This window comes from Panicum virgatum, chromosome 4K (assembly GCF_016808335.1).
Source record: "Panicum virgatum strain AP13 chromosome 4K, P.virgatum_v5, whole genome shotgun sequence".
Taxonomy (NCBI): Eukaryota; Viridiplantae; Streptophyta; class Magnoliopsida; order Poales; family Poaceae; genus Panicum; species Panicum virgatum.
The window spans coordinates 38,926,301-38,950,196 of NC_053139.1; the positions used below are offsets into that span (position 1 = coordinate 38,926,301).

Below are 23,896 nucleotides of genomic sequence, written 5' to 3' on the forward strand. Positions count from 1 at the left end.
TGCGCCCGCCGGAATGCTGGCACCAGGGGTGGACGGTATTTCAGATCCCGTCCACCTGGCCCATGGAAGCTTCTCTTTTTTGGTTCTTCCTCTACAGAATTTATTTCGGGCCGAAATTTCGTGGGCACATGCGGACCTACGTTCTCCATCTCTGCTCATTTTTGTAGAATTATTGGCTGAGATTTGGATCGTCGATTTTAATTACAACATAGAACGGGGGTGGACGGTATTTCCACGGGCATTTCTCTTTTTCAGTTCTTCCTCTACAGAATTAATTTGGGTTTGAAATTTCGTGGAGACATGTGCACCTACATTCTTCGTCTGCGTCCATTTTTGTAGAATTTTTGGTGGACATTTGGATCGTCAATTTGAGGTCATAATGTAGAGTGGGGGTGGCAGGCCATGGTCACTTTCTCTTGCTCGTGTCGCGTCGCGTGGTTGCCATCCCGTGCCATGCCCCGACGCTCCGGTCGCCGTCGTCGTGCGTCGTTTTGCATTTCTTCGACATGAGGAAGCTGCAAAGTTTTCCCTGATCGGTGAAGTGCCAGCTGACTGGAGCCAAGGTAGGTTTGTGTCATTTTGCATTTCTTGGACATGGGGCAGCTGCAATTTTCAACAGATCGGTGGGAAACTGCCAAACTGCCAGCTGATCAAGGCAAAGGTAAGTGTACGTCGCGCCTTGCATTTCCTGGACACGATCGGGGCAGCTACAGTTTTCTGTAGATGGGCAAGATGAGGCGGGTAGCGTTCGCCGCCGGCGACCAACCGGGCCCAGGAATCTCCAACTGCCGTCGATCGACGACGACCTGTGCGGGTGCAGGGGATAAATAGCCTGAAAATCTCTGCCAATACCCACGCGTGCGTGTCGCGATGAGCGTTTGCTAGCTAGCGCTGTAGGAGAGCAGTGGTGGCCGGCCGGGAGCGAGAGGTGGCGCCCGGGTTATCCCCTGGAATAATGGCAGCGCCGTGGCGCGCGGCGTGGGGGTTGGTGGTGCTTGTGGCGGCGGCGGCGGGGGCGGTGGTGACGTTGAAAGAGTGCACCAACCAGGTGACGCCGTCGCGCACGGAGCAGGCGCGGCTGCAGGCGTCGCCGGAGCGGCGGTGGTGGCGCGACGAGCCGCTGTCCCACTACCACGAGCACCACCGCAACCCCACCGACGAGGCCGCGTGGATGGACCTCATGCCACCGCCCGCCGCGGCGGGGGAGCAGCGGGAGGAGCTAGACTGGGCGATGCTCTACCGCTCGCTCAAGGGCCGGCGCGGCGGCGGCGCCGATGCCGCCGGGCCGTTCCTGGAGGAGGTGTCCCTGCACGACGTGCGCCTCGACCCCGATGGCGACGCCGCGTACGGGCGCACGCAGCGCACCAACCTCGAGTACCTGCTGCTGCTGGACGTCGACCGCCTCGTCTGGCGCTTCCGCTCCCAGGCGGGGCTGCCGGCGCCGGGAGAGCCCTACGGCGGCTGGGAGGCCTTGGAACTCCGGGGCCACTACGTCGGTACGTGGAACTCCACATGCGGCTTGGCACGTTCGAGACGGGAGCTTGACGCGGTCGTGCACACGCAGGGCACTACCTGAGCGCGGCGGCCAAGATGTGGGCGAGCACGGGCAACGCCACGCTCGCCGGCAGGATGGCGGCGGTGGTGGACGCGCTGCACGAGTGCCAGCGCGCCGCCGGCACGGGCTACCTCTCCGCCTTCCCCTCCTCGTTCTTCGACAAATTGGAGGCCCTCGTCCACGTCTGGGCGCCCTACTACACCATCCATAAGATCATGCAGGGCATCCTCGACCAGCACGTCGTGGCCGTCAACGGCAAGGCGCTGGGGATGGCGGTCGCCATGGCCGACTACTTCGCCGGCCGCGTCAGGAGCGTCATCCGGCGGTACAGCGTCGAGCGACACTGGGCGTCGCTCAACGAGGAGACCGGCGGGATGAACGACGTGCTCTACCAGCTCTACACCATCACGGTACTGTCAGTGTCATCCTTCTTTTCATTTCTCTTGGAAAACCTTCATCAGAGATTCAGAAGCAGATTCTGAGTGATTGGAGTTGCCAAGACACCTGAGTGACATCCCTCCTGAATAATTTCGGAAGAACGATCAGAGACATCTGGTGCTCGCCCATCTATTTGACAAGCCTTGCTTCCTGGGGTTGCTTGCAGTGCAGGTCTGAACTCTGAACTCTGAATAGCTCAATTCCTTCCTGGCCCTCTGCGTTTTCTTACTGTATTTTCAGTATGATTTTGTATGAATCTTCTGGAGTTACTAGACACATCTATATATATGCCTACATCAAATAAGAGCGATAAATTGTTCTGTCTTGAATAATTTTGGATGAAAACACATTTTTGAACATTTACATGATTTTTTTTTTGCCTCCATCGTTTTGCTCTTCAGGCTGACAGTCTTTCGGATTTCCATGCCAACACGCATATTCCGGTCGTCGTGGGCGGGCAAATGCGATATGAAGTTACAGGTGATCCGCTTTACAAGGTAATTCAAGTACTGCACATAAATTTAAGTAGGGAAAATCAACCTAGTAGTTGTAATTTCCCCCCAAAACCCAATCAATTGGGGAAAAGGTTTTCCTTAGACGTGCTAATTCCAATTCCGAAAAGGGTGTTTTTTTTTCTCATTCCACCCAATTGTTGCCCTCTTCATATGATGAAACTTCTAGGTCAGGCTGACCATAAGCCTAACTCATGAAACAGGAAATTGCAGCATTCTTCATGGACACTGTCAATTCTTCTCATGCATATGCGACTGGTGGCACATCTGTCAACGAATTCTGGTAATGCATTATAGATGCCTAGATGCCTGAAGTTCGCGGTTTCATTTTTTTCCAGTCATGCCATGAATGAAGTTCTGAGATGGTTTTTGTCAGGTCCGATCCAAAGCGTTTAGCTGAAAATCTGAATACAGAGACCCAGGAATCCTGCACAACTTACAACATGCTCAAGGCGGTTCCCCTGTTCATGCTCACCAAACTTCTACTTCATTTTCAATCTTTCTTTCTTTTTTTGATAATTCGACCACCTTTTTCATGACTAGAGACAAGCTAAAATTTGGCAACAAAGTCTGCAGGTGTCACGCCATCTATTCAGATGGACGAAGGAGATTGCGTATGCAGACTACTACGAGCGAGCACTGATCAACGGCGTCCTGAGCATCCAGAGAGGCAGGGATCCTGGTGTGATGATCTACATGCTGCCCCAGGGCCCTGGGAGCTCAAAGGCAAGGAGCTACCATAAATGGGGAACTCCGTATGATTCATTCTGGTGTTGCTATGGCACTGGTAAGTGAAACAGTTCGGTGTTGTTTGTTCTTCTGAAACTGCTGATGGGATCATGCAATTGCAAATTCTGAATCATGTAAAAAATTGTGTTTGTAGGGATAGAATCCTTCTCCAAACTAGGTATCTTCAGGTCTCAGACTCCGTATCTTCAGGTCTCACTCTCCGTATCTTCAAAGGTAAACATACAAGAGATCGTCAAATGTACAGAAAGAAAAGATTCTTTATACCACAGCAATTTAGCATTGCGTCAGTTTGATTTCTGTAATGCAGACAGTCAGTCAGTTTGCGATATTGAACGTAAGAATACCAACATGGACATCTTTCAGTGGTGCAAAGGCAACTTTGAATGACAAAGATTTGGAATTAATATCTCCAGGTATGCTAATCAATAATTAGCATGTAAATAAATAGATGAAATTTTAAAAATAACATCAAATATCTATGATTAATCACTCACAGGGAATTGTTTCTGATACAATCTCTATTTGTCTCAGGGACATTCCTTACAATCAGCAAGAAGTGGGATAGCGGTGATCGTTTGTCACTCCAATTACCTATCCACCTACAAACTGAAGCAATAAAAGGTGAATTTCAAGCTCAATTTACAATTCATTTTTTAAATAAGTTCTATTTACAATGAAATTTCAACAAGAAGCACGATAAATTTGTCGATACATTGGTAGTTGATAACAAACCTAAATACTTCGGTCTATGATAATATCTGAAAATTGTCTGCACTCCTTTACTGTGGCGACATCGAAATTGAAGTTTTTTTAAGCACAACAATTTCCCTGAAAGACCGACTGCCAACTGAAACTTCAGATCGGCCGGAGTACGCATCTATACAGGCGATCCTGTTCGGGCCGTTCCTCCTCGCCGGCCTCACCACCGGAGACTGGGACGCCAAGACCGGCGGCGCCACCGCCGCACCCTCCGACTGGATCACCCCCGTCCCTCCGGAGTCCGACTCCCAGCTGGTGACCCTCGTGCAAGAGTCCGGCGGCAAGGGTTTTGTGCTCTCCGCCGTGAACGGCTCCCTGACGATGCAGGAGCGGCCCAAAGACGGCGGCGGCACCGACGCCGCCGTCCACGAGACGTTCAGGCTCATCCCCCAAGGTAGCCCCGGCGCCGGCGCCATGAACTCGACGGCCTCCGTGATGCTCGAGCCGTTGGACATGCCGGGGATGGTGGTCACGGACAAGCTCACGGTGTCCGCGGAGAAGAGCTCGGGTGCGCTGCTCGACGTCGTGCCGGGGCTCGACGGTAGCCCAGGCTCGGTGTCTCTCGAGCTCAGGGCCAGGCTGGGGTGCTTCTTGGTCGGCGGCGGCCGCCGCCGCGGCAAGAAGGTCGAGATCGGCTGTGGCGGCGTCCGGAAGCGCGGCGGCGACGGCGGCGCGGGGTTCCGGCGGGCGGCGAGCTTCACGCGGGCCGAGCCGCTGCGGCGGTACCACCCGGTGAGCTTCGCCGCCAGGGGGGTGAGGAGGAGCTTCCTCCTGGAGCCATTGTTCACCTTGAGGGACGAGTCCTACACCATCTACTTCAACCTCGTTGCTTGACATGCCAAAAGAAAATGTATATGGATTGGACTGTAGGGTACTTAGTGGAGTTCACTGGAAATCTCGAGCTGCAGCTCGCCGCCGTCTAGCCGGTGACTTCCAAATAAGTTTTCCTCTCCAGCAAGAAGAAACTTTGAAGCATACTGTACGCGGTGGGCTACTCATATTTCCCCAAAATAAAATCCACGGCCAGGAGGAGGAGCCGCGTGTGGTTTTGTATGCGTACTCACATTTTCCAGAACGTGTTGACAGATTTCTTGAGTACCAAATCTGTCAGGTTCTTTGTGCTTTAGAATTTGTGCTATAACTGTCTACTAGATTTGTATGTATAAAAAATCCGACAGATATAAAATCTCTCGGCAGATAACTAGACACTCCCTATTTTAAAAATAAAACGGTGTTATTATTTTAGTAGATTGTGCTTTTCGTCGTCCTTCGCAAAAAGAGAAAATGGAACAACATAACGTAAATTGGGTTTGTATTCATTCTGTTCCCATCACTACTGGAAACAAGCCAAAAGTCCAGGCCAAAAGTACCAGTTCATATTGTAACCGGTACTAATACTAGACATTGGTACCGGTTGCAATAACAGCCGGTACTCTTGGCCTGTGCCAAGTGCCGGAAAATTGCGCCGCGTCAAAAACCGGTACCAATTGAATATCAAAAACACCGGTTAAAACCATAAACCGGTTCCGATTGGCCCATGCATTAATGGCACCGGGTAATGACACGACCCGGTGCCTTTGGAGCAGACATCAACACCGGGTTATACCACAACCCGGGGTCAATGAAGGTGACAGGACTTAGGTACCGGTTCAAACAACCACCCGGCACCCAAACAGGCTCCGGCGCTTGATCTGTAAAAGCCCCCCCCCTCCGCGGCCGCACCGCAGCAGCCAGCATCAGACTCCCATCCAATCTTTATCCTTCCTTATCCTCTTCTTCCCTTCCTCCTCTGGTCCACCCACCACAACACTTCGTCTCGAGCCCCGCCGGCGGATGCGCCCCCGTGCCTGCCTGCCTGCCCCTGGCGCTCGCTAGCTAGCCATAGCCAGCCAGCAAGCCCCCCGTAGCCTCCATGTGGGCGTGTCCCGCCGCCGCCACGAGGCCCCCGCCGCACGGCCCCTTAGTGCCGACGCCGACGGAGGATGCGCGACGGCGCCTCCGCCTGCCGCCTCCCGCGGTACGCGCATGCAGGGGTGCGGAGGCACGGTGCCGCGGCGGCGAGGAGAGCGGGCATGTGGCTGCGTGGCGGGCGCGGCTGCGCTAGCCCAACGGTGGCAGCTCGGCACGCGGGGCCGACGGCTGCAGCTCGGCGCGCGGGCCGGTGGCGGCAGCTTGGCCCACCTGCACGTCGACGCCGCGGAGCCAAGGCTCGGCGTGCGGGGAGCAGCAGCAGTTGCGCGTCGTCGTCGAGATCATCGTGAGTTTCCCGATCTGTCCCCGGACACTCCCCCTTGCCCTTCTCATCCCTCCCTCTTTTTTTCATGTGATTTTTTATTCACGAGCTATACTCAATTTTTTGGCAAACTTTTTTTTTGGATCTGTTAATCTTTAAGGTTACGCATTTGTAGCTCGAGTTTCGTTTCGAATTGTTGTGATTTGAGGAAGTAATTTGGATTTGAAGTTTCGTGGCTCCTCTCGTTTTTTCCTTTTCTTCCTTCGGTTCTTGCGCAGGGAAGAGACAGACGAGCGAGCAGGAGCACACGTGGCCCGAGGCAAAGCACGAGCGGCACGGCGGCCAGTAGCTTGCGCAGTAGTGCACGGGACGCCGGCCAACTTCCGCAAGCTGCTGGATGGGCAGCTCAAGAAGCTTGTGGCCGTGGGGAACCTGACCCGCGTGAAGAACTCGTTCAAGCTGGCTGCCGCCGGACGGGAGCTGGCCGTGGGTGAATTTTTTTCTCTTTTTTTCTTATTTTTCAGAAATAGATATGCATGTGAGATTGTATAGATTGGATCTATCTTGTAAACAATTTTTTGGATGATTTGTGGAACCATTATTTGGAGCATGTGGTTGATTGGGTGATTGGAGTATTTTGTATCAATGGATTTAATATTTTGTGAACGATTCTTTTTGAAACGGGAAATGATATTAGGAATGCCATGAACTCATTGGTACCGGTTGGAAAAACCAACCGGTACCAAAAGGCTGCCAGCTTGCGTCAGCGTGGCAGTCTCTTTGGTACTGGTTGGTCTTTCCAACCGATACTAATGGAAGTCTAAGGCACCGGTTGAAAAACCCGGTGTCTTAAGACGAGTCCATTGGTCGCGGTTGCGGGGCACCGGTTGGGAAACCGGTTCCTTTGGACTTTTTCAGCCGGTGCTGAAGGCCTGTTTTCTAGTAGTGCATTATGCATACGCAACTCACCTCATAGCAATTACACTACTTCAACAAATAATGGGGCACTTTAGTCGACACTCATCACGTCCGGGATAGCGAGCACGTACACGCTTATCCTTGACACAGCACCAGCAGTCAGCCATACCATATTGCCCTCTGCAATCGCAGATGGTGCACACCTGGTCATCACCACCCATCTCACCCATGGCTGCTCGGCCTATTTTTCAGGCATGAAAAGAAATGTTGTTGAGGTACAAAGATACACAACGATAACCATGGATTAAGCATACAATCCATGGTGCATTTTGGAAGCAACATTTTTTATTTATTTCACTTACACTCCACATGAATGGAAAGGCATCCGAGGAGCAGCAACGGAAGCAGCACCAGTACTCCACTGTGCAGTGTGCGTTTCTCCATGCTGTAAAGAACGAAATGGGATTGTGTTCTGCTGTAATGTGATGCATCGAACCATGCATTGTTCATATATACAGGACAAATAGACTCTATACATGCCTGATAATTAGCAGGAATCGATCACTGCCAAGCTAGTCATGAATACGGTACTTTTACAATTTAATGGCTTCTAAAATCCTTCTATTTAAATCAGGGCTATGCTGCCAAACTATTTAAACTGGAGTTTTACTTATGGATATGTTTGATTGATCCAATTAAGTTTCACAACTATCAGGCACTGCCTGATACAAGAAAGCTTTAAAATTTTAGCATGATTTAATTACTATTAATGCCAGCTTTATATCAGGCACAGCTTTATAACCATTTCCGGATTGGCTTGTTCTAATTTAGGCACCTTATGAATTTAGAATTATTTATTGAAAAGCTGCAAATTTGTTGAGATTTTGCATGCAGGGATCTGCCCACCAACCCCAACCGATTTGTAGCTTCCAAATAAAATTTTATTTGTGATCATGTTTGAATTACATTTTTATCACAATTTTTTTTGAAGTTTGAACAATTTTCATTTACCAACTAAGTATCCAAATTAATTCTATTGGGATTGTTGTGTATATTATTCCACATTGATTATGTCTGGATTACATTTTATAAAACTTTAAAAAATTCAGCTTCACCACGAAATTGTTCCAATAAGGTTTGGATTCCAACTTTCTTGCGAAAGGGTGGATGTTTTTCGCGTCTCTGGAGATGTGCTCTTTGTCCGCATTGTTGGCTTTGCTAGCATCAATGTCTTTGTGTTGTCGGTGATGATACTGGTGGCGGTGGACTCCTTGTCTTCCTGTCTTCATGCCGTGGCGGCATATATTCGTTCATTGTATACGATGCATGCTGGTGGTGGATCCAGATGCTGGCTCTTGTGGCAAATCAATATGTTGATGTCGCTTATGGAGGAAGAAGATGGACTTTCCCGGGTTGCGACGAGATTTGCCGGCGGCCGGGTTACTTGAGGTAGACCACGTCTGAGGGGGGTGCTAGTTGTAATTCTCGGTTGTTCTAGGGTTTTCTTTGTAAAACTCTAGGGATCTATTGTGCTTTACGATTAATATATCTCCCCTTTTCGCAAAAAAAAAGCTGTTCCAGCATAAACCATCCAAATATATTGGAATAATGTGGATTTGTTTTGATATTTTGTTGTAAAAATGTAGAAATGTGAAGTGGATATTGATTTCGATGTTTTGTTTTTCTTAAACATGTCATTTTTGTATTTTCCAGATGTTTTTATTCTTTCCCTCCTCTATTCTTCTTCTCTTCGTTACGGAAGTTACGGAATTAACGAGCATGTGTATAATCTATGTATTCTTTGTGGTGGAACCTATCCACCTAGTATTCATCAAGCTCTAAATTAGGCAGTATTCATAATCTTCTAGAATTATTCTAAAAATAAAGAGCACTATTCTTTAAGTGCTGGTGGACATCGTTCAAAAACAAAGGAGCAATAAGCAGAGCACTTGGTTTGTATTCATTTTATTCCCATTACTCATACATAACTTTCCACAGCAATTACATTATTTCAAGTAAGAACGGGACACCTTGTTTCACACTCATCCAGTCCCGGAAAGCAAGCATCTTTGTTCTTGGCACAGCACCAGCAGTCAGCTTTACTGTATCGTCCTCTGCAATCAGAATAGATGCACACCTTCTGGTTACCCATTTCATCCATGACTGCTCGGCCTATTTTTCATGCAGGAAAAGTAAATCCATTAAGGTGCAATGCGTACACAGAAATGACGCTAGAGTAACGAAAAAAAATCGATGTCATGAAACTAGACATTCATTAGTGTCCCTGCCAGTGCATCTTACAATAATGGAATAGACTTTAGCAAGGTTTCTTTTTTAAAAAAAAAATGTTGTGAAGATACGCTGTTCTGTGTAGTAGTTAACTATGAAAGGCATTGGAAGCACTGTTTTGATTTATTTCACTTACATTCGGCATGGATGGAGAAGCATCCCAGGAGCAGCAACGAAAGCAGCAGCATTGTTTGTTTCTCCATGTTGTAAACTTGTAATCAGAATAGATGCACGCCGACGAATGCTGCTTGTAGGTTGTATGTTCTTGGGAGATGTTGTGTTCTGCTGGAATCGGGTGGATTGACCCATATATAGAGGGAGCAAATTGGTCACCAATGGTAATTAGCACAAACTGGTTACTAAAAAGGTAGTCATGAATACTCTCCTTTTGAAGTTAATGGTGGCCAATTTCTTTCTATTTTAAATCCGGTCCTTATATATGTTGCCAAAATAATTCCATTGATCCTGTGGATACATTTGCTTGATCCCACGTATCAAGCACTCCTGATCACAACATATACAAGAAAACCTCAAAATTTTAGCATAAAGTCGATTACCGCCAGCCTTTAAACCATATTTATCAGTATGTGTAGTTTTAAGAGCACATAATATATTAGCTAGTCTTTATTGGGCTCATTTACTTATCTCGCGCACAGCCCTCTTGAAATGCCGGCCAAATTTTGGCACCATTTAAATTTAAAATTATCCTAACCAAAAGGCACTTGGAGCATAGCATCACGCTTATTCAACAGACAAACATAGTTACACCTGAACTTTTTCAAATCTCAAGGTGCCCAAACTTAACACCTTACACACTAGAGAAAAGTCAAAAGAAATTCAAAAGGAAAACAAACGGAATGAAGGAAACATTCTCTTGACTGAAGATCGAACAGAGCATGCTTCATATTCAGAGCAGGAGGACAGGACTGGATCGGGTCATGCATCCTCGAGATTCATCAGAGCATGCTGTCGGCGCGCGACGGCAGGCGGCGGAAGAAGTTGCTGGGCACGGCGGGCAGCCTGCTCCGGAACCTCGGGTGGCGAAGCACGTAGAGCCCGGCGACGAGCGCCACCACCCGGAACGGCGTGACGTAGAGCACCACCGCGGCGAGCAGGCAGAAGAGGACGAAGAGGCAGGTCGCCCTCGGGTCGCGCCAGCTGAGCAGCGACTGCAGCCGCTCCCCCTGCGTGGCCATGTCCCCCACCACCGTCTGGATCCGCCCCGCCACGCTCCGCAGCCGGTCGTAGCGCATGTACACCACGTCCTGCGGCCGCGACGTCGGGAACGTGTCGAACTCCTCGTCCAGCTCGTCCGGGTGCGCCGCCTCCGCCCACGACAGCTTCGTGTCCATGTGCGGCGGGTGGCGCGGCCGCCGCCGGTAGTTCCACAGCCCGATCAGGAACATGTAGAGGAACACCGTGGGGAGGATCAGCTCCGGGTACCACACCAGGATGAGCAGGAGCACGTGCACCAGCGCCGTCGTCGCCACGTTCCGCCACCGGCACACGTCGCCGAACCACCGCGCCGCCGCCGCGAGCCCCGAGAAGAGCGAGACGGCGCGGAAGAAGTTGGCCTTGCTCCGCCGCATGCTCCACATGTGGGACTCCACGTCGAGCATGTACTCCACCACCTCCCGCCGGAGCGGCGGCTCCGCGCGGCTCAGGCGCGCCGCCACGATGCCCATGGCCTGGTATCGGAGCGCGTCGAGCTGCGTCACCGTGAACGGGTGCAGGTAGTGCATCCGGGGGAGCAGCGGCTGCGTGTAGAGGTGGAGCATGTTGACGAGGGAGAGGCAGGTGAAGCGCACGGCGAGCCGGAGCTCGCCCATCTTCTTCACGCCCGTCTTCTGGAGGGCGATGAGCGGGTAGGCGTGGGTGTAGACGCGGTCGGTCTCGAGCGTGGAGAGGCGGATGCGGACCTTGCCGATGCGGGCGTCGCGCGCCGGCGCCGGCTGGCCGTTGTTGCCGTTGCTGTTGGTGCCGAGGTGGCAGTTGTCGAAGACGCCGATGGTGATGACGGTGCAAGGGTCGAACACCTCCCAGGTGTACTGCTCGTTCCAGGCGGGGTTGAAGGTGCCGATCATGGTGCGCGTGCGCACCCACTTGTGGCCGTACTTGGCGACGCAGTAGGCGTCGGTGGTGCCGCGGCCGTCGCGGTGCTTCATGGGCTGCAGCCCGGCGGCGCCGAGGATGCCGACCTCGAGCACGCCGACGGGCGGCCGCCAGAGCTGCCGCGCCGTGGGCCGGGTGTCGCTGATGTACATGGTGGACTCGTCCATGACGTGGTACGCGCCCTCCAGGCAGGCGCGCACGTGCACGCGGCTCGCGAACCGGAGCTCCCGCCGCGTCTCGCCCTCGACAGCGGCGCCGACGCCAAACTTCTCGAGGTCGAACCACCGCGACTGCACGAAGGGGCGGTGGTCCAGCCGCTTCTCGAAGAGCGTGAGCGGTAGCGCGACGCGGCCGAGGAGGTCGTCCTTGCCGGGGGCCACCCGGTCCTCCACCATGAGCACCAGCTGCTCCTCGAACGGCTCGGCGACGACGAAGAGCAGGTCCTCGTTCCACCGCGGGTTCAGCGCCGGCGCCGGCACGGCGGAGGTCTTGAGGATCTGGCTCCCCACCTGCGCCTTGACGAACACCTCCGGCGCGCGGCCCCCGCCGGCGTGCAGCGGCTGCACGTCCTGCGCCTCGATCACGTTGACGCGGAGGTACCAGAGCTTGGGCGACACGTAGGCCTTGGACCGCACGCTGGCGACGCCCTCGCCGCGCACGGCGGCGGCGTCCGAGTGCCACGCCTCCGGGAAAGCCTCGTCGGCCTGCGTCCCGATCCAGACGGCCAGCATGAGCTCGCCGCGCACCTTGCCGCCGCCGCCCTCGCCGCGCCGCCGCTCCTCGAGGCGGTACCACTGCGGCGCGAGCGGGCTGTCGGGCGGCACCCGCGTGGGCACCTCGGCGAGGTCGAAGGTGACCTTGCCGACGTAGTCGTCGCGGCCGAGCATCTCGCGGTCCTTGAGGAAGACCTCGAGGGCGTTGGACTGGACGCGGGACTTGGAGAAGGCGAAGACGTGGTCCCACTTGGGGTTGGCGCGGCGGTCGAAGTGCCGCGTGGTGCCCTTGTAGTTGCCGAGCCGGACCTCGACGTAGGGGTCCATGGCGGCGCCGGTGATGGGGTTGGGGGGGAGGTCCCTGGCCTTGACGACGCGCACGTAGAGGAAGAACATCTGCTCCACGAGGTCGTAGGTGCTGGAGGGCTTGTCGACGCCCAGCCACCCGGCGAGCCCGCCGCCGCCGCCGCCGCCGGGGCGCGCCGGGCCGGCCGCGCCCTTGGGCCATTGCTCGCCCAGCAGCGGGTTCGTGTCCTTGAGCTGGAAGTCCTCATGGTGCGGGTCGCCGCCGCCGCCGTGCCCGCTCATCCTCCTCCTCCTCTTGAATTAACCTCCATTGCAAGAAAAGTGCCAACCACGCACATCGATCAGAAAAAGGAAAAAAAACGAGAAATTAATCCATGAACAAACAAACTGCATCAATTCCATCACCATTTTTTTCACTTACTGTTGATCCGATCCGACAAGTGTAGAAACCTATGAAGCTCGATCGTCTGCAGGGCTGCAGCGCAAGGTCTGGTCAGTGGCAATGGCGAGAGGCACTTATATGACACCTAGCTAGAAGCCCTGCACGTATGCAGCAAGAACATTTGGACGGCAAAGAACAAGAAGCATGTGTGGGCACACGCAGAACAGCAGCAGCAGCAGAGCACCTTTTGCCTGGACACGGAAGCGTATGCCCGACCAATGATGGTTGGCCGTGGCCCTGCTCGATCGCCTGCTGCCTGCAGCGGGGGATCGCGGCAAGCCTCGCCGGGAAGCAAAGCCGCCGCGTCGGCGGTGACCCCGGCGAGAAGGAAGGTATACGAGAGACGTCGACAGGATCGATCAGCTATAAGCCTCTACCAGGGCTACCCTAAAACCCTGCTGCGCCTTGTCCAGAGATACGAGGCTGCAGCTGAATGGGGATTGTTTCAATCAGAGGGAAGCTGTGTCTGATGACCTTTTCTTGGGCTCTTTCATGGCGATCGAAAGCACGGCGGATCATGTGGCGAAAGGCGATCGAAAGAGGGTGTCAGTGCGGGGGGGTGGTAAATCAAAAGCAGGCGATCGATCGATCGATTGGGGAATCGATCGATTCCTTGGGCTGCGGAGGGGGGCTTTGTTTATGCCCTTGGATTGATTGAATTGGCGAGCGCGCATATATATATACTATACTAAAGTTCCAAGAATCGAAGCATTTTCGTGAATTGTGGCCCCACGTGGGACACACGCACTTTTATGCGGGTCCCACATACTATTCAGGTGGGACCCACATGGGACCCACGCGCTATTCAGGCGGGACCCACATGGGACCCACGCGCTATTCAGGCGGGACACACGTGGGACCCACACGCTATTCAGGCGGGACCCACGTGGGGCCCACGCGCTATTCAGACGGGACCCACGTGGGGCCCACGGTTCTATTAAGTGAGCATTTTAATCTTAAAAAATTATTTTTTTCCATTATTTGATTATGCGGGTCCCACATACTATTCAGGTGGGACCCACATGGGACTCACGCGCTATTCAGGCGGGACCCACGTGGGACCCACGCGCTATTCAGACGGGACCCACGTGGGGCCCATGGTTCTATTAAGTGAGCATTTTAATCTTAAAAAATTATTTTTTTCCATTATTTGATTATGCGGGTCCCACATACTATTCAAGTGGGACCCACATGGGACCCACGCGCTATTCAAGCGGGACCCACGTGGGACCCACGCGCTATTCAGACGGGACCCACGTGGGGCCCACGGTTCTATTAAGTGAGCCTTTTTATCTTAAAAAAAATATTTTCTTTCCATTATCTGACAATACAAAATATATTTAACTACTTTCTACATATAAAAATAATAACTAAACTTTGTATACTACATTCACACGTGGTAGTTCTATTACTTTTTGGCTTTGGGTTTCCCTCTGTAAACTCACAAAATATACTTGAATTGTTCATTCATTTCTAATTTTTTTCCTACTAAAGTAATCAAACTATACATATAAAAATAATAACTAAAGTTTGTATATTACATTCACACGTGGTAGTTCTACTACTTTTTGGCTTTGGGTTTCCCTCCGTAAACTCACAAAATATACTTGAACTGTTCATTCATTTCTAATCTTTTTTTTTCTACTAAAGTAATCAAACTATACCTACTAACACAAAAAAACGAATTACTAAGGAAAAATTGTCTGTACCTCTATACTAAAATGCTTGAGATTGGCGCGCTCTCAGACTCTAAACTATTATGCCGTTTTACTGTAATTTTTAGATTTAACTCAATACATCGATACGATGTTGTTTCAAACATAGTCGCGAATAATATCTTTCTATTAATATTTTAGATCAATATTTTTTTATTTGTATAGGCGCGCGTAGCGCGCCAACCTGACTAGTCCTCTCAATCGGGGCAAGGAACCTGGCACAGTTCAGGGACACGGGTGCCATGGTAATTTCCGGCTTCTTCCCTGCTGGCTGCTACTCTGTTCGCAGCAACATCACTCAACGAGAAAAGTTTCCTTCAAAAAAAAATCAACGAGAAAAATAGGCGTTCAGAAAGCCATCCTTCTTTTCAAGCGCGCACATAAGAAAAAGAATAGATGTGTGTTAGCATTGCTTGTTTCAGCATATATTTTTGGCAAAGAAAACCCACCGCATGTTCTGCATATCACTGATACTATTAACTGGTAGCTAGTCTCTCAAGTGGGGGTAATTTTACAAATTACAGATGGATTTCCGCGACAAAATGAGCAACAACAGTGCATTCCACCTTCTGGCAAAAAGTAGTGAAAATGATGGTTCAAGTTGTGGTTTCAACCGTGCCATTTTTCTTCTTGTTATTTTTTTCTTTTGCCTGAAGGGTCACTAGCAAACCATCATGTCACTGCGTATGCAGGTCGACTAAATGACAAATGTATGCAAATCTTAAAATGCATTGGTAAATTTTCGTACAGAATACACATGAATTTATCAAACAAAATAAATGAAAAATGGTACGATTGAACTTCTGCCCCCCAACAAAGTGGCTCTTAATTTTGTCTACACTCCAAAGGATACTTACTATCCGAAAATGATGGTGGAAATTGTGAGCTCAGCCGCGTCACTTCTTCCCCACTCTTTTTGGCCGAAGGTAAGGTCCACCATAAACTGTGAAATGCATCACCTGTAAATCCAAATGTTGTCGCTTAAACGGAGGGAGATTTTCTGAGCCCACTGTACAGCACATACGGCATGCAGTGCTGTACAAATAAGCTTAGCAAGGAAGCAGACGGAAGTTACCTTTATTCCATGGCCGGGGAGGCAGCTCAAATGTGTCAAAAAGCACGCGGCGAATATATTCCCCATCTCATCTCGCCGCCACTTACTTGGCATCTAATCTGTGCATCGCCTAGTGTTTGATTCGGAAGACAATCCCATGTTTGCATCAGCTCTGTGTGATCACTCACTAGCAAAGTAGTAGCATAGTAGTTTCGGACTTTTGGTTGGATCCTCTGCTGACAGTGATTTTTTTTTAAGGAAGTGATAGTGAAACTATTCGGGCCAAGCAGGCCCAGCAATCGCTGAGGCCCACATGAAAAGCCCAGGGAAAACAATTATTTTGCAGAGGAAGGCCCAGAATGATGTGGATCCGGGACTGGGCTTCATTCAGCGAGCAGGGACGGCCATTGTAGAGTCAAAGTTTGTACTCAAAATGAAAACTAGATTCAGTCACAAACACCCATTGTAGAGTCCTCACTCATCATGCAACTTTGTAGAGTCTCTGGATGTTGATGCTGAAAGACCCTTGTATCTCTTTTTTTCACATATCTACCCTTGTATCCCTTGTACTTTATTGAAATTTCTTATGTCAGGGAGTGTGTATCTAGTTTCAACTCGGAGAGAAGAGATTAGGACTATATATATTCGTGCTGCTGAGAAAATGTGTATCAATAGGGTTGGTGTCCCACTAAAAAGAAAGATTTGGAGTTCCTGTTTTTGTTGTAGCATCTTGTGCTAAAATGATTCAACTTCAGAAGAAAAGGAGGATAAAGCCAATTTACACATTAGCACATGAGAGTGATACTAAACTCCAAACAATTACAAACTTATTTGCTAACTATTACTCTTGCAACTAGAAAAGGTCCTCCATTCAACAACTTTTTGAGTTGATTTTAAAACAAACTGTGGGTACCTAGTCCTGGCATGAGACCAAAGCCATACTCAGGTCAAATTGAGAAATAAGTAATTTAACTCTTGCTATTGGGCTTTAGACTCATGGCCATTGTAGGAACTAACTTCTTTCTTCCCCATTCACAAGAATCAAGGGATGATATCCCTTGGTTGTATTACTAAGCTGGTTCCATTTAGGGTAAGATTATCTCATTCCTAATCAGACTTGAGAACGTTCGATCGATTGTTCGGTGTCTCGGTACCGTAGAACATGGTTGGCTTGTAGCTACTAATTTGAATACTGCCGTTTTTATGGGAAATAGCATTTATGTGGTGTCTTATTCTGATTTGAGAACATTTGGTTGATGTTCTGTATATCTGAGTTGTACACAACATGGGTTTGGGTTGTCTTGTAGCTACTATTTCAAATATCCTACCGTTTCGAAAACGGCATTTATTTGGTTCTATAAATGAAATCCATCTATGTCAATACAAAATATGTTATCCACCAACAAACCGATACGGAATCCACCCAGATCGTGTGATAACGTTTTTTTGTCAAAATTGGGTAAGTACTAGCTCATTTCATCATGCGCATATAATAAGTTGGAGATATTATTAGTACTCCATCCGTTCCAAATTATAGATCATTTTGGCTTCTGTAAAGATGTCCATTTTGCTGTGCATCTAGACATAACCTACAATTTGAAGGGGGAGTAAATGTTAAGGATGGACCAGAGAATAACCCATAACTTTTATTGAGATTTCTTTTTCTCATGGCACAGGAGATACGATTTCCCAGCTTGCACCCAACCATCAAAATTCAAAATGGCCTCTATGAGCATTTCACACGAAAAAAACAACAATTTTGTCTCAATTTTTTTATGAAACTGTCCTCTGATTTTTCAGAATTCAAAATCATTTCAGATTTCTTTATTTATCAATATTTAATTTTCCGCTAAGTCAATAAAAATGAGCTAAAAACAGGAGAAGGAGCGAAAGCAACCATAAATGAACAGATAGACATTTGCACTGGCCTGGCCCACCTTGGCCTTGGCCCATTCAAACCCACGATCCTCTCGCCTCTCTTGCCGGCGGCACTCGACGCTCGGCTCGACCTCGACCTCGACCTCGACGAACTGATGTGGACAGGATCGGAGGTGGAGAGGCTCCCGTCAGAACAGATCGACGACAGGCTCCGCCGCCGTGGCCGGCGGCGGCCGAAACCTGTGGGCGCGATTCTTGGGTGGTTTTCCATCTAGAAACTGAAGTTAGCAAGCGACGAGCAAATCCAGCAGGCCTTGTGATACAACCATAGCATAACGGAAGCAGGAATTAATGAGTGGGGAATCCCGCACAAGGATGAACACCTTCCATCTTTGCAGCCTCAGGTACTCGGATCCCCGCTCCTCCCCCAGTCCCCCTCCCCCACGCTATAAATCCCCTTTCCCCTCGCTGCGTCGCGCGTCACCTCGAATTCGCCTCGCTCTCTCCTCCGCTTCCCTCCTGCTGCTCCGAGAGGTTCTTTGCAGGGAAGCCATTGCAGCAGGTAAGAAAGGGTGAATCTTTTTGGCTTCCGGGGGTATTCTTCTTGGCGTTCTGCTCCGATTTCTCGCGGGGAATTTTTGGCGGCCCTTGTGGTTGCTTTCCTGGTGCTGATTGTGTTTGTTTTCCATGGGCGAAGAGATGGACGCGGGCAAGTTCCCAGCGGGGATGCGCGTGCTCGCCGTCGACGACGACCGCGTCTCCCTCATGATCCTAGAGAAACAGCTGAAGCATTGTAACTACAACGGTGAGCGTTCTCGCCTTCTTGGCCACCCCTGTAAATTTTCCTCCCAATTCCATTGTGATAGAGATCGAGGTCGAGGCCAGATGAAATTTCCGAATGGTTTTTTGTTTCTTATTTTGTTGGAACTCTTGTGGTGCATGCAGTGACAATGGTGACGGACGCGAAGACGGCGCTGGACATGCTCAGGGAGAGGAAGGACGTGGACCAGTTCGAACTGGTGATCAGTGACGTCGTCATGCCCGACATTGATGGCTTCAAGCTCCTCGAGCTCATCGGCCTGGAGATGGATATCCCAGTCATCAGTAAAGCCCTTGTTGCTCAAACTCCCTGCTTGCCATTTTTTGCATGGCGTTCCTCTGACCCTAGACTTATGAGTAGTAGTATTACTATTTTTGGATATTGCTCTGGATAGATTTTACACATTTCGGTTGGCATGCGTGATTTCCAGACAGATCTGTCGGTTCCGAATATTTGGGTAGGATATCGATAAATGGTCACATGTCTTGAGTTACAATCAAGGTAATAACTGCTAGCTTTTGTGGTTTGTAGTTAAATTTATCTTTTGTTCGTATGCGCTAGCAGTTATGTTGGCTTCTTAATTTTGTCGTGTGTAGCTCCGTACATGACAGTTTGTTCGTAAGCCTTACGAGGAAAATAAAATTTTGCCATTTGCAGTAACCGTTACTGTTTGTTCATAAGCGCTAGATGGTGTCGCTGACCACTTAATGTTGTCGTTTAGTCTCATATACGGTTTCTTCATAAGCCCTATGTAAAAGTTGAATTTTAATGTTTTACCTTTGTAGTTACCATAGACACTAGATACAGTCAACCTGACCAAATAATGTTGCCACTTTTAGTTCCATATGTCACAATCCGTTAGTAAACCCTATATGCAATTGAATTTTTTCATTTATAGTGTTGTACTTGACCTCTGGTTTGTTGGACAAAAAAAAAGGGATATTTTGGTCAAAACATTCTGTTGAAGTGTCTTTCTATTTTGAATTGCATTCTTGCTATCACTCTGCTTTGGTTGTAGCTTTATCCTGTGTCCATTTGGTTTCAGGGTTTGTTTATAGGCCAAACCATATTTGTCCTTCAATTTTCTTGCACCAAATAGAAGGGTAAAACTTAAATTGCATTGCTGGAATTGAAGCTGGCCACCTGTTCTAGTCATAATTGAAGCTCATCCACTAGGCTACAGCTAAAGTTGTCAATGGAACGTAGGTAGCATATTTGCAAAATTTGTTTATCTCATCGGCGAATGAATTTTCTGAATCAAACTAGCTACTGAGTTGTTGTTTGAAGTTTATTTCATAGTCTACTGTGTTCACTATAGGTGCAATCAAGCTAACTTCCAACTTTTGTTGTTTGTAGTTTCTTGTGTTACCGTGGGTTGGTAATTAACCATTAGGTGCAATCAAGCTAACAGTTTCATTCTGTCATTTATGGTTTCATAAAATGCCATGGGTGAGTAGCTATAGGTGCAACCAAGACAACTTCCAAGTTTTGTGGTTTGCATCTCTGTTCATTATGTATTGTTTTCAGAAGGATGTATTGTTTTCAGAAGGATGTAATGGATGCCCTACTCTAATAAATTTGAAAATTTTACCTTATTAAATTCTGAAACACAAAAGTGGTCATGATAAAGACTTGCCCTTTTACTATGTATGTGGCATTTTCTTCAAAAAGAAGGTAAACGACATGTAATGCCTAAAGACATGAAAAATGGGAAAATGTTCCTAGTCAACTGAATAACATGAAGGCCACGTGATTATTTGATGTCTAATCTATCGAGTTTGTTGACTTCTGCATTTCAAAATTAGTCTTATGTTGCCTTATGTCATTTCAAAATTGATCTTATGTTGCCTTATGTCATGCAGTGCTATCTGCGAATGATGAGACAGAGACTGTGATGAAGGGGATAAATCATGGTGCTTGCGACTATTTGGTAAAGCCAGTGCGCCTTGAACAACTGAGGGGCATCTGGACACATGTGGTGAGGAATAGTAAGTGTGATCCAAGGAACAGCATCAGCGGTGGCAATGATGATTCAGGTAAGAAGATACAATCTGGGGATGGTGATAAAGGTGAGAAGGATGGTGAAAACCACGCCAGGAAGTATTCAAAGAAGAAGAAAAAGGATATAGATTGTGCTGGTGAGGACAAGGAGAACGCATCATCCACCCAGAAGCGGCAAAGGGTCCAGTGGCCTGGTGAACTACACCGCAAGTTTGTAGAAGCTGTCAATCAGATTGGCATGGACAGTAAGTCCTCAAATTTTGTGGCTCCTCTATCATATTAAGTTTAATTCTTATGTTATTTTTTTTCTCATAACAAATCTTTTGTTTCCGTAAATACAGGGGCTGTTCCAAAGAAAATATTGGAAGTCATGAATGTGGACAGCCTCACTAGAGAGAATGTCGCAAGTCATCTTCAGGTTTTGTTTGTACTATTATGTTTGAGTTCTATCTGCTATAGTTAAAAGATATTTGATCAAACTTGTTTCTTCCCAATTGCCATCTCAAACTCAATATTTGTGTTTATGTCAATTGAACTTGTGTTTATGATACTTCTCATGGAACTTGTCTGTGTGCTCCACAAAAGTTCTTGTGCCATACACACATCTTTGAATTTGGGATGGCATTCTCACACAAACATTTCTGGAGTTAGTGAAACTAAAGTCTACAGAACACTTTCATTTTTCTTTTTCCTCCTGAATATGTTCCAGAAACTACAGAGCTCATTTCATTTCTTTTATTTCCATGTCAATCTTTTTCTCTTAACAAAAACTTACTTGTCTATTTTGTGATTTGATTTCAGAAGTACCGTATCTTCCTGAGAAAGCTCAGTGAGGGCAAACTCAACAAATCTAGTCCATTTGCTGATGGACACAGAGCATGGTGCAGCGACTGGGTAGCCGAAAGTTCTGAGCATCATCCAGAACTTGGTAGATACCAGTCAGTCCCATCCTTTGTTGCCTCTCCAAGCTCAAGCAACCCTTTTGCAAGGATGAATTCACCATCTGCGTTAGCACACACTTTTCTGCCTACTCAGTCAGTTCAGCTCGTGAGCTCCCAGAGAAATGCTTGCATTCCTCAGCGGGATATGGAACTGGTTGGCCATGGTGTTAACCTGTCAGGTGCCAGCCAATGCTTCCCTTCCAATCCTAGTAGCTCCTTTGCAAATATACCGAATGGTGTGTCATTGGCCTCGAGCAAGCGCTTTCCTTTGCCTCGTTCTTGCAGCTCCTATGCAAGCATATTGCGTGGCAAAATTCTGGGGGCAAATAGAGGTATTCCTTTTGATGACACAGCAGATGGTGAGATTCTGGCTCCTTCCATACATTTACCGTTGCAGTCTCCTGAGTTGGTGAATCAGCTCCCCGATCAGATTCAATCATCTTTTGCTGGCCTATTCAACCAAGTTGCCAGGGAGGCTCACCAATTTGCAGGACATAGCAATTCCTGGAAAGCTGCTGTGGCATCAAGGTTTCCTGATCTTAGTCACAACGTTGAAATGCCTAAAGATCCATCACAGGGGAACATCGACAAGATCAACCAGTTGTCAAGACTTACAGCCTCCTCTGGACAGATTTCAATCTTTGAAAATTTGTATCAGAACCAAATTGCAGGGATCATAGGTAAAACTGCACCTGCATTAAGTTTCAATGAGCAGGTGGCACCATTCAACTTTGGAAGCAGCACACTCGATACATCAATGCCGATTGGTAACTCTGATCTAGGAAGTTCTTCAAGCACCAGACCTTCATTGCCTAACCTTCAGATAGACGATTCTGTCATGCCAGCCCAGATACTGAATGGTGAGGATGCAAGTGGCAACCACCCTGAAGGTGGTACCATTAATCAGCAAACTGTTGGCAATCAAGTGATTAGCAACAATGAGTTCCTCGTTGGAACAAGTGAGGTGCAGAATGGAGCAAGTAGTGGTGACCTGGATGATTTTTTTGCTGACATGGTTGATGAAGTAAGATCCTTTCCTATTCTTCTTTCTGAATAAATTCTGGTCTTTTCAATCTGCCTGCTTTGTCCTGATATTTTCATTGAGTTCCATTTTTTTCACTGAAAGCAAATGCTACAAGCAAAGAATTTACTTAACTGATGTTGGTTTAGTTACTTGTAGTTGTTATGCCTGTTCATGCATAATCTCAAACATAAGACATGTTTAGTTGTTAGCTTATTTTGACTTTTTTTGTCATTGCAGCAGGATTTCATCAACAATGGTGATGCTTTCCTCGGTGGGGACTGGGACTTTTGACGTCATATCTGGGAGAGATGTTTCTGCATCTATGTATTTCATGGTTCTTGCATGTTGTATGTGCAAAAAATGTGCTCTGTAGCAGGCTAGCTAGGAGCAGGGCCATCTTCAATGGAGTCCCATGTTTATCTACTTTAGTGTAGTCATTTGGGTTCTCTTTTGTATCAGCTGTAGCTTTTAACTTGGTGGTGTTAAGTTTGGCGGGAGGTGTGGATGTACCACCCCTTGACAACTCTCAGTCCAACTGTCAGCGTAGGCTCAAATTTCGGTGGCTATTTTCAGTTTTATTATACAAAACCACCTAGCCCCTCTTATGGATCATTTTTTAGTTGGGATCGTGACAATGTTATGTCAGTAAAAATCAGTTTATGTGTATGTTTTAGATATCAGGTGGTATGATTTTTGTGAACTATTTGAAATGTATTTGATCTGTTGTTCCAACCCATGCAATGCTTTCCTAGAAATTGGACGGATAGCCCTGATTTACATGCAGACAATTGACAGAATAAGTGCAATATGGCTTCATTGTTCGCTATCTTAGAATTAGAGAGGCAGAAGTAGCTCAGGGCAAGAAGGGAACCTTCAATTCATAAGACGTTTGAGTTTTAACAGTTTATGATGCTTAATAGGTGGCATAACTTATTGTCAATTCACCTTGTGCTATTTGAACTCTCTCTTGATCATCCTGTGTATAAGAACGAAATTGTCCCCTTTCTTCTTTTCCCATTTCTATCGGTATACATGCAAATATTTGTGTTCAGAAGCAGTAGCCAGTATCGGCTGAGATGGTTTGGACATGTCCAACGAAGACCTCCTGAGGCACCGGTGCGTAATGGGGTTCTTGAGCGGGTCGATAATGTAAAGAGGGGTAGAGGTAGACCTAAACTAACGTGGGATGAGTCGGTTAAGAGAGACCTTAAGGATTGGAATATTTGTAAAGAGATAGTTTTGGATACGAGCGCTTGGAGACTAGCTATCAATGTGCCTGAACTTTGAACTTATTTCTTTCGGGTTTCATCTCTAGCCTACCCCAACTTGCTTGGGAAAAAAAGCTATGTTGTTTGTAGAAGCAGTAGCCAGTAGGGCAGCGTGGACAAATTAGAGAAGATTGGATCTCTGAAGCTTCAGTTCTGCCTAGCGTGGTC

At 48.1% G+C, this 23,896-nt stretch overlaps 3 protein-coding genes across 6 annotated transcripts; 2 read left to right on the top strand and 1 right to left on the bottom strand.

Moving 5' to 3' along the window:
• Positions 1–767: 767 nt before the first annotated feature.
• On the top strand, positions 768–5,065 carry LOC120703924. The gene is made up of 11 exons (XM_039988128.1): positions 768–1,496; positions 1,565–1,965; positions 2,093–2,164; positions 2,395–2,490; positions 2,709–2,788; positions 2,882–2,957; positions 3,082–3,292; positions 3,389–3,468; positions 3,563–3,668; positions 3,787–3,876; positions 4,091–5,065. The coding sequence occupies exons 1-11, from the start codon at positions 956–958 to the stop codon at positions 4,846–4,848; spliced, it is 2,511 nt and encodes an 836-aa protein (XP_039844062.1). The 5' UTR covers positions 768–955; the 3' UTR covers positions 4,849–5,065.
• A 5,111-nt stretch (positions 5,066–10,176) lies between these two features.
• LOC120703925 (FT-interacting protein 1-like) lies at positions 10,177–13,650 on the bottom strand. Of its 2 annotated transcripts, none has more exons than XM_039988130.1 (3): positions 13,212–13,650; positions 13,007–13,060; positions 10,177–12,890 (listed from the first exon to the last, which is right to left on the bottom strand). In XM_039988130.1, exon 3 carries the CDS (start codon positions 12,865–12,867, stop codon positions 10,411–10,413), a length of 2,457 nt encoding a protein of 818 aa, XP_039844064.1. In that variant the 5' UTR covers positions 12,868–12,890; positions 13,007–13,060; positions 13,212–13,650; the 3' UTR covers positions 10,177–10,410. The 2 variants fall into 2 exon arrangements, with proteins under 2 accessions (XP_039844064.1, XP_039844063.1); XM_039988129.1 differs by having other exon boundaries at positions 13,007–13,125.
• A 4,079-nt stretch (positions 13,651–17,729) lies between these two features.
• LOC120703926 (two-component response regulator ORR24-like) lies at positions 17,730–23,147 on the top strand. 3 transcript variants are annotated; one of them, XM_039988132.1, is made up of 7 exons: positions 17,730–18,236; positions 18,372–18,479; positions 18,620–18,778; positions 20,357–20,740; positions 20,837–20,913; positions 21,297–22,460; positions 22,701–23,147. In XM_039988132.1, the coding sequence occupies exons 1-7, from the start codon at positions 18,026–18,028 to the stop codon at positions 22,749–22,751; spliced, it is 2,154 nt and encodes a 717-aa protein (XP_039844066.1). In that variant the 5' UTR covers positions 17,730–18,025; the 3' UTR covers positions 22,752–23,147. The 3 variants fall into 3 exon arrangements, with proteins under 3 accessions (XP_039844066.1, XP_039844065.1, XP_039844067.1); XM_039988131.1 differs by having other exon boundaries at positions 17,731–18,236; positions 22,698–23,147; XM_039988133.1 differs by having other exon boundaries at positions 17,732–18,078; positions 22,698–23,147.
• The last annotated feature ends 749 nt before the right edge of the window (positions 23,148–23,896 follow it).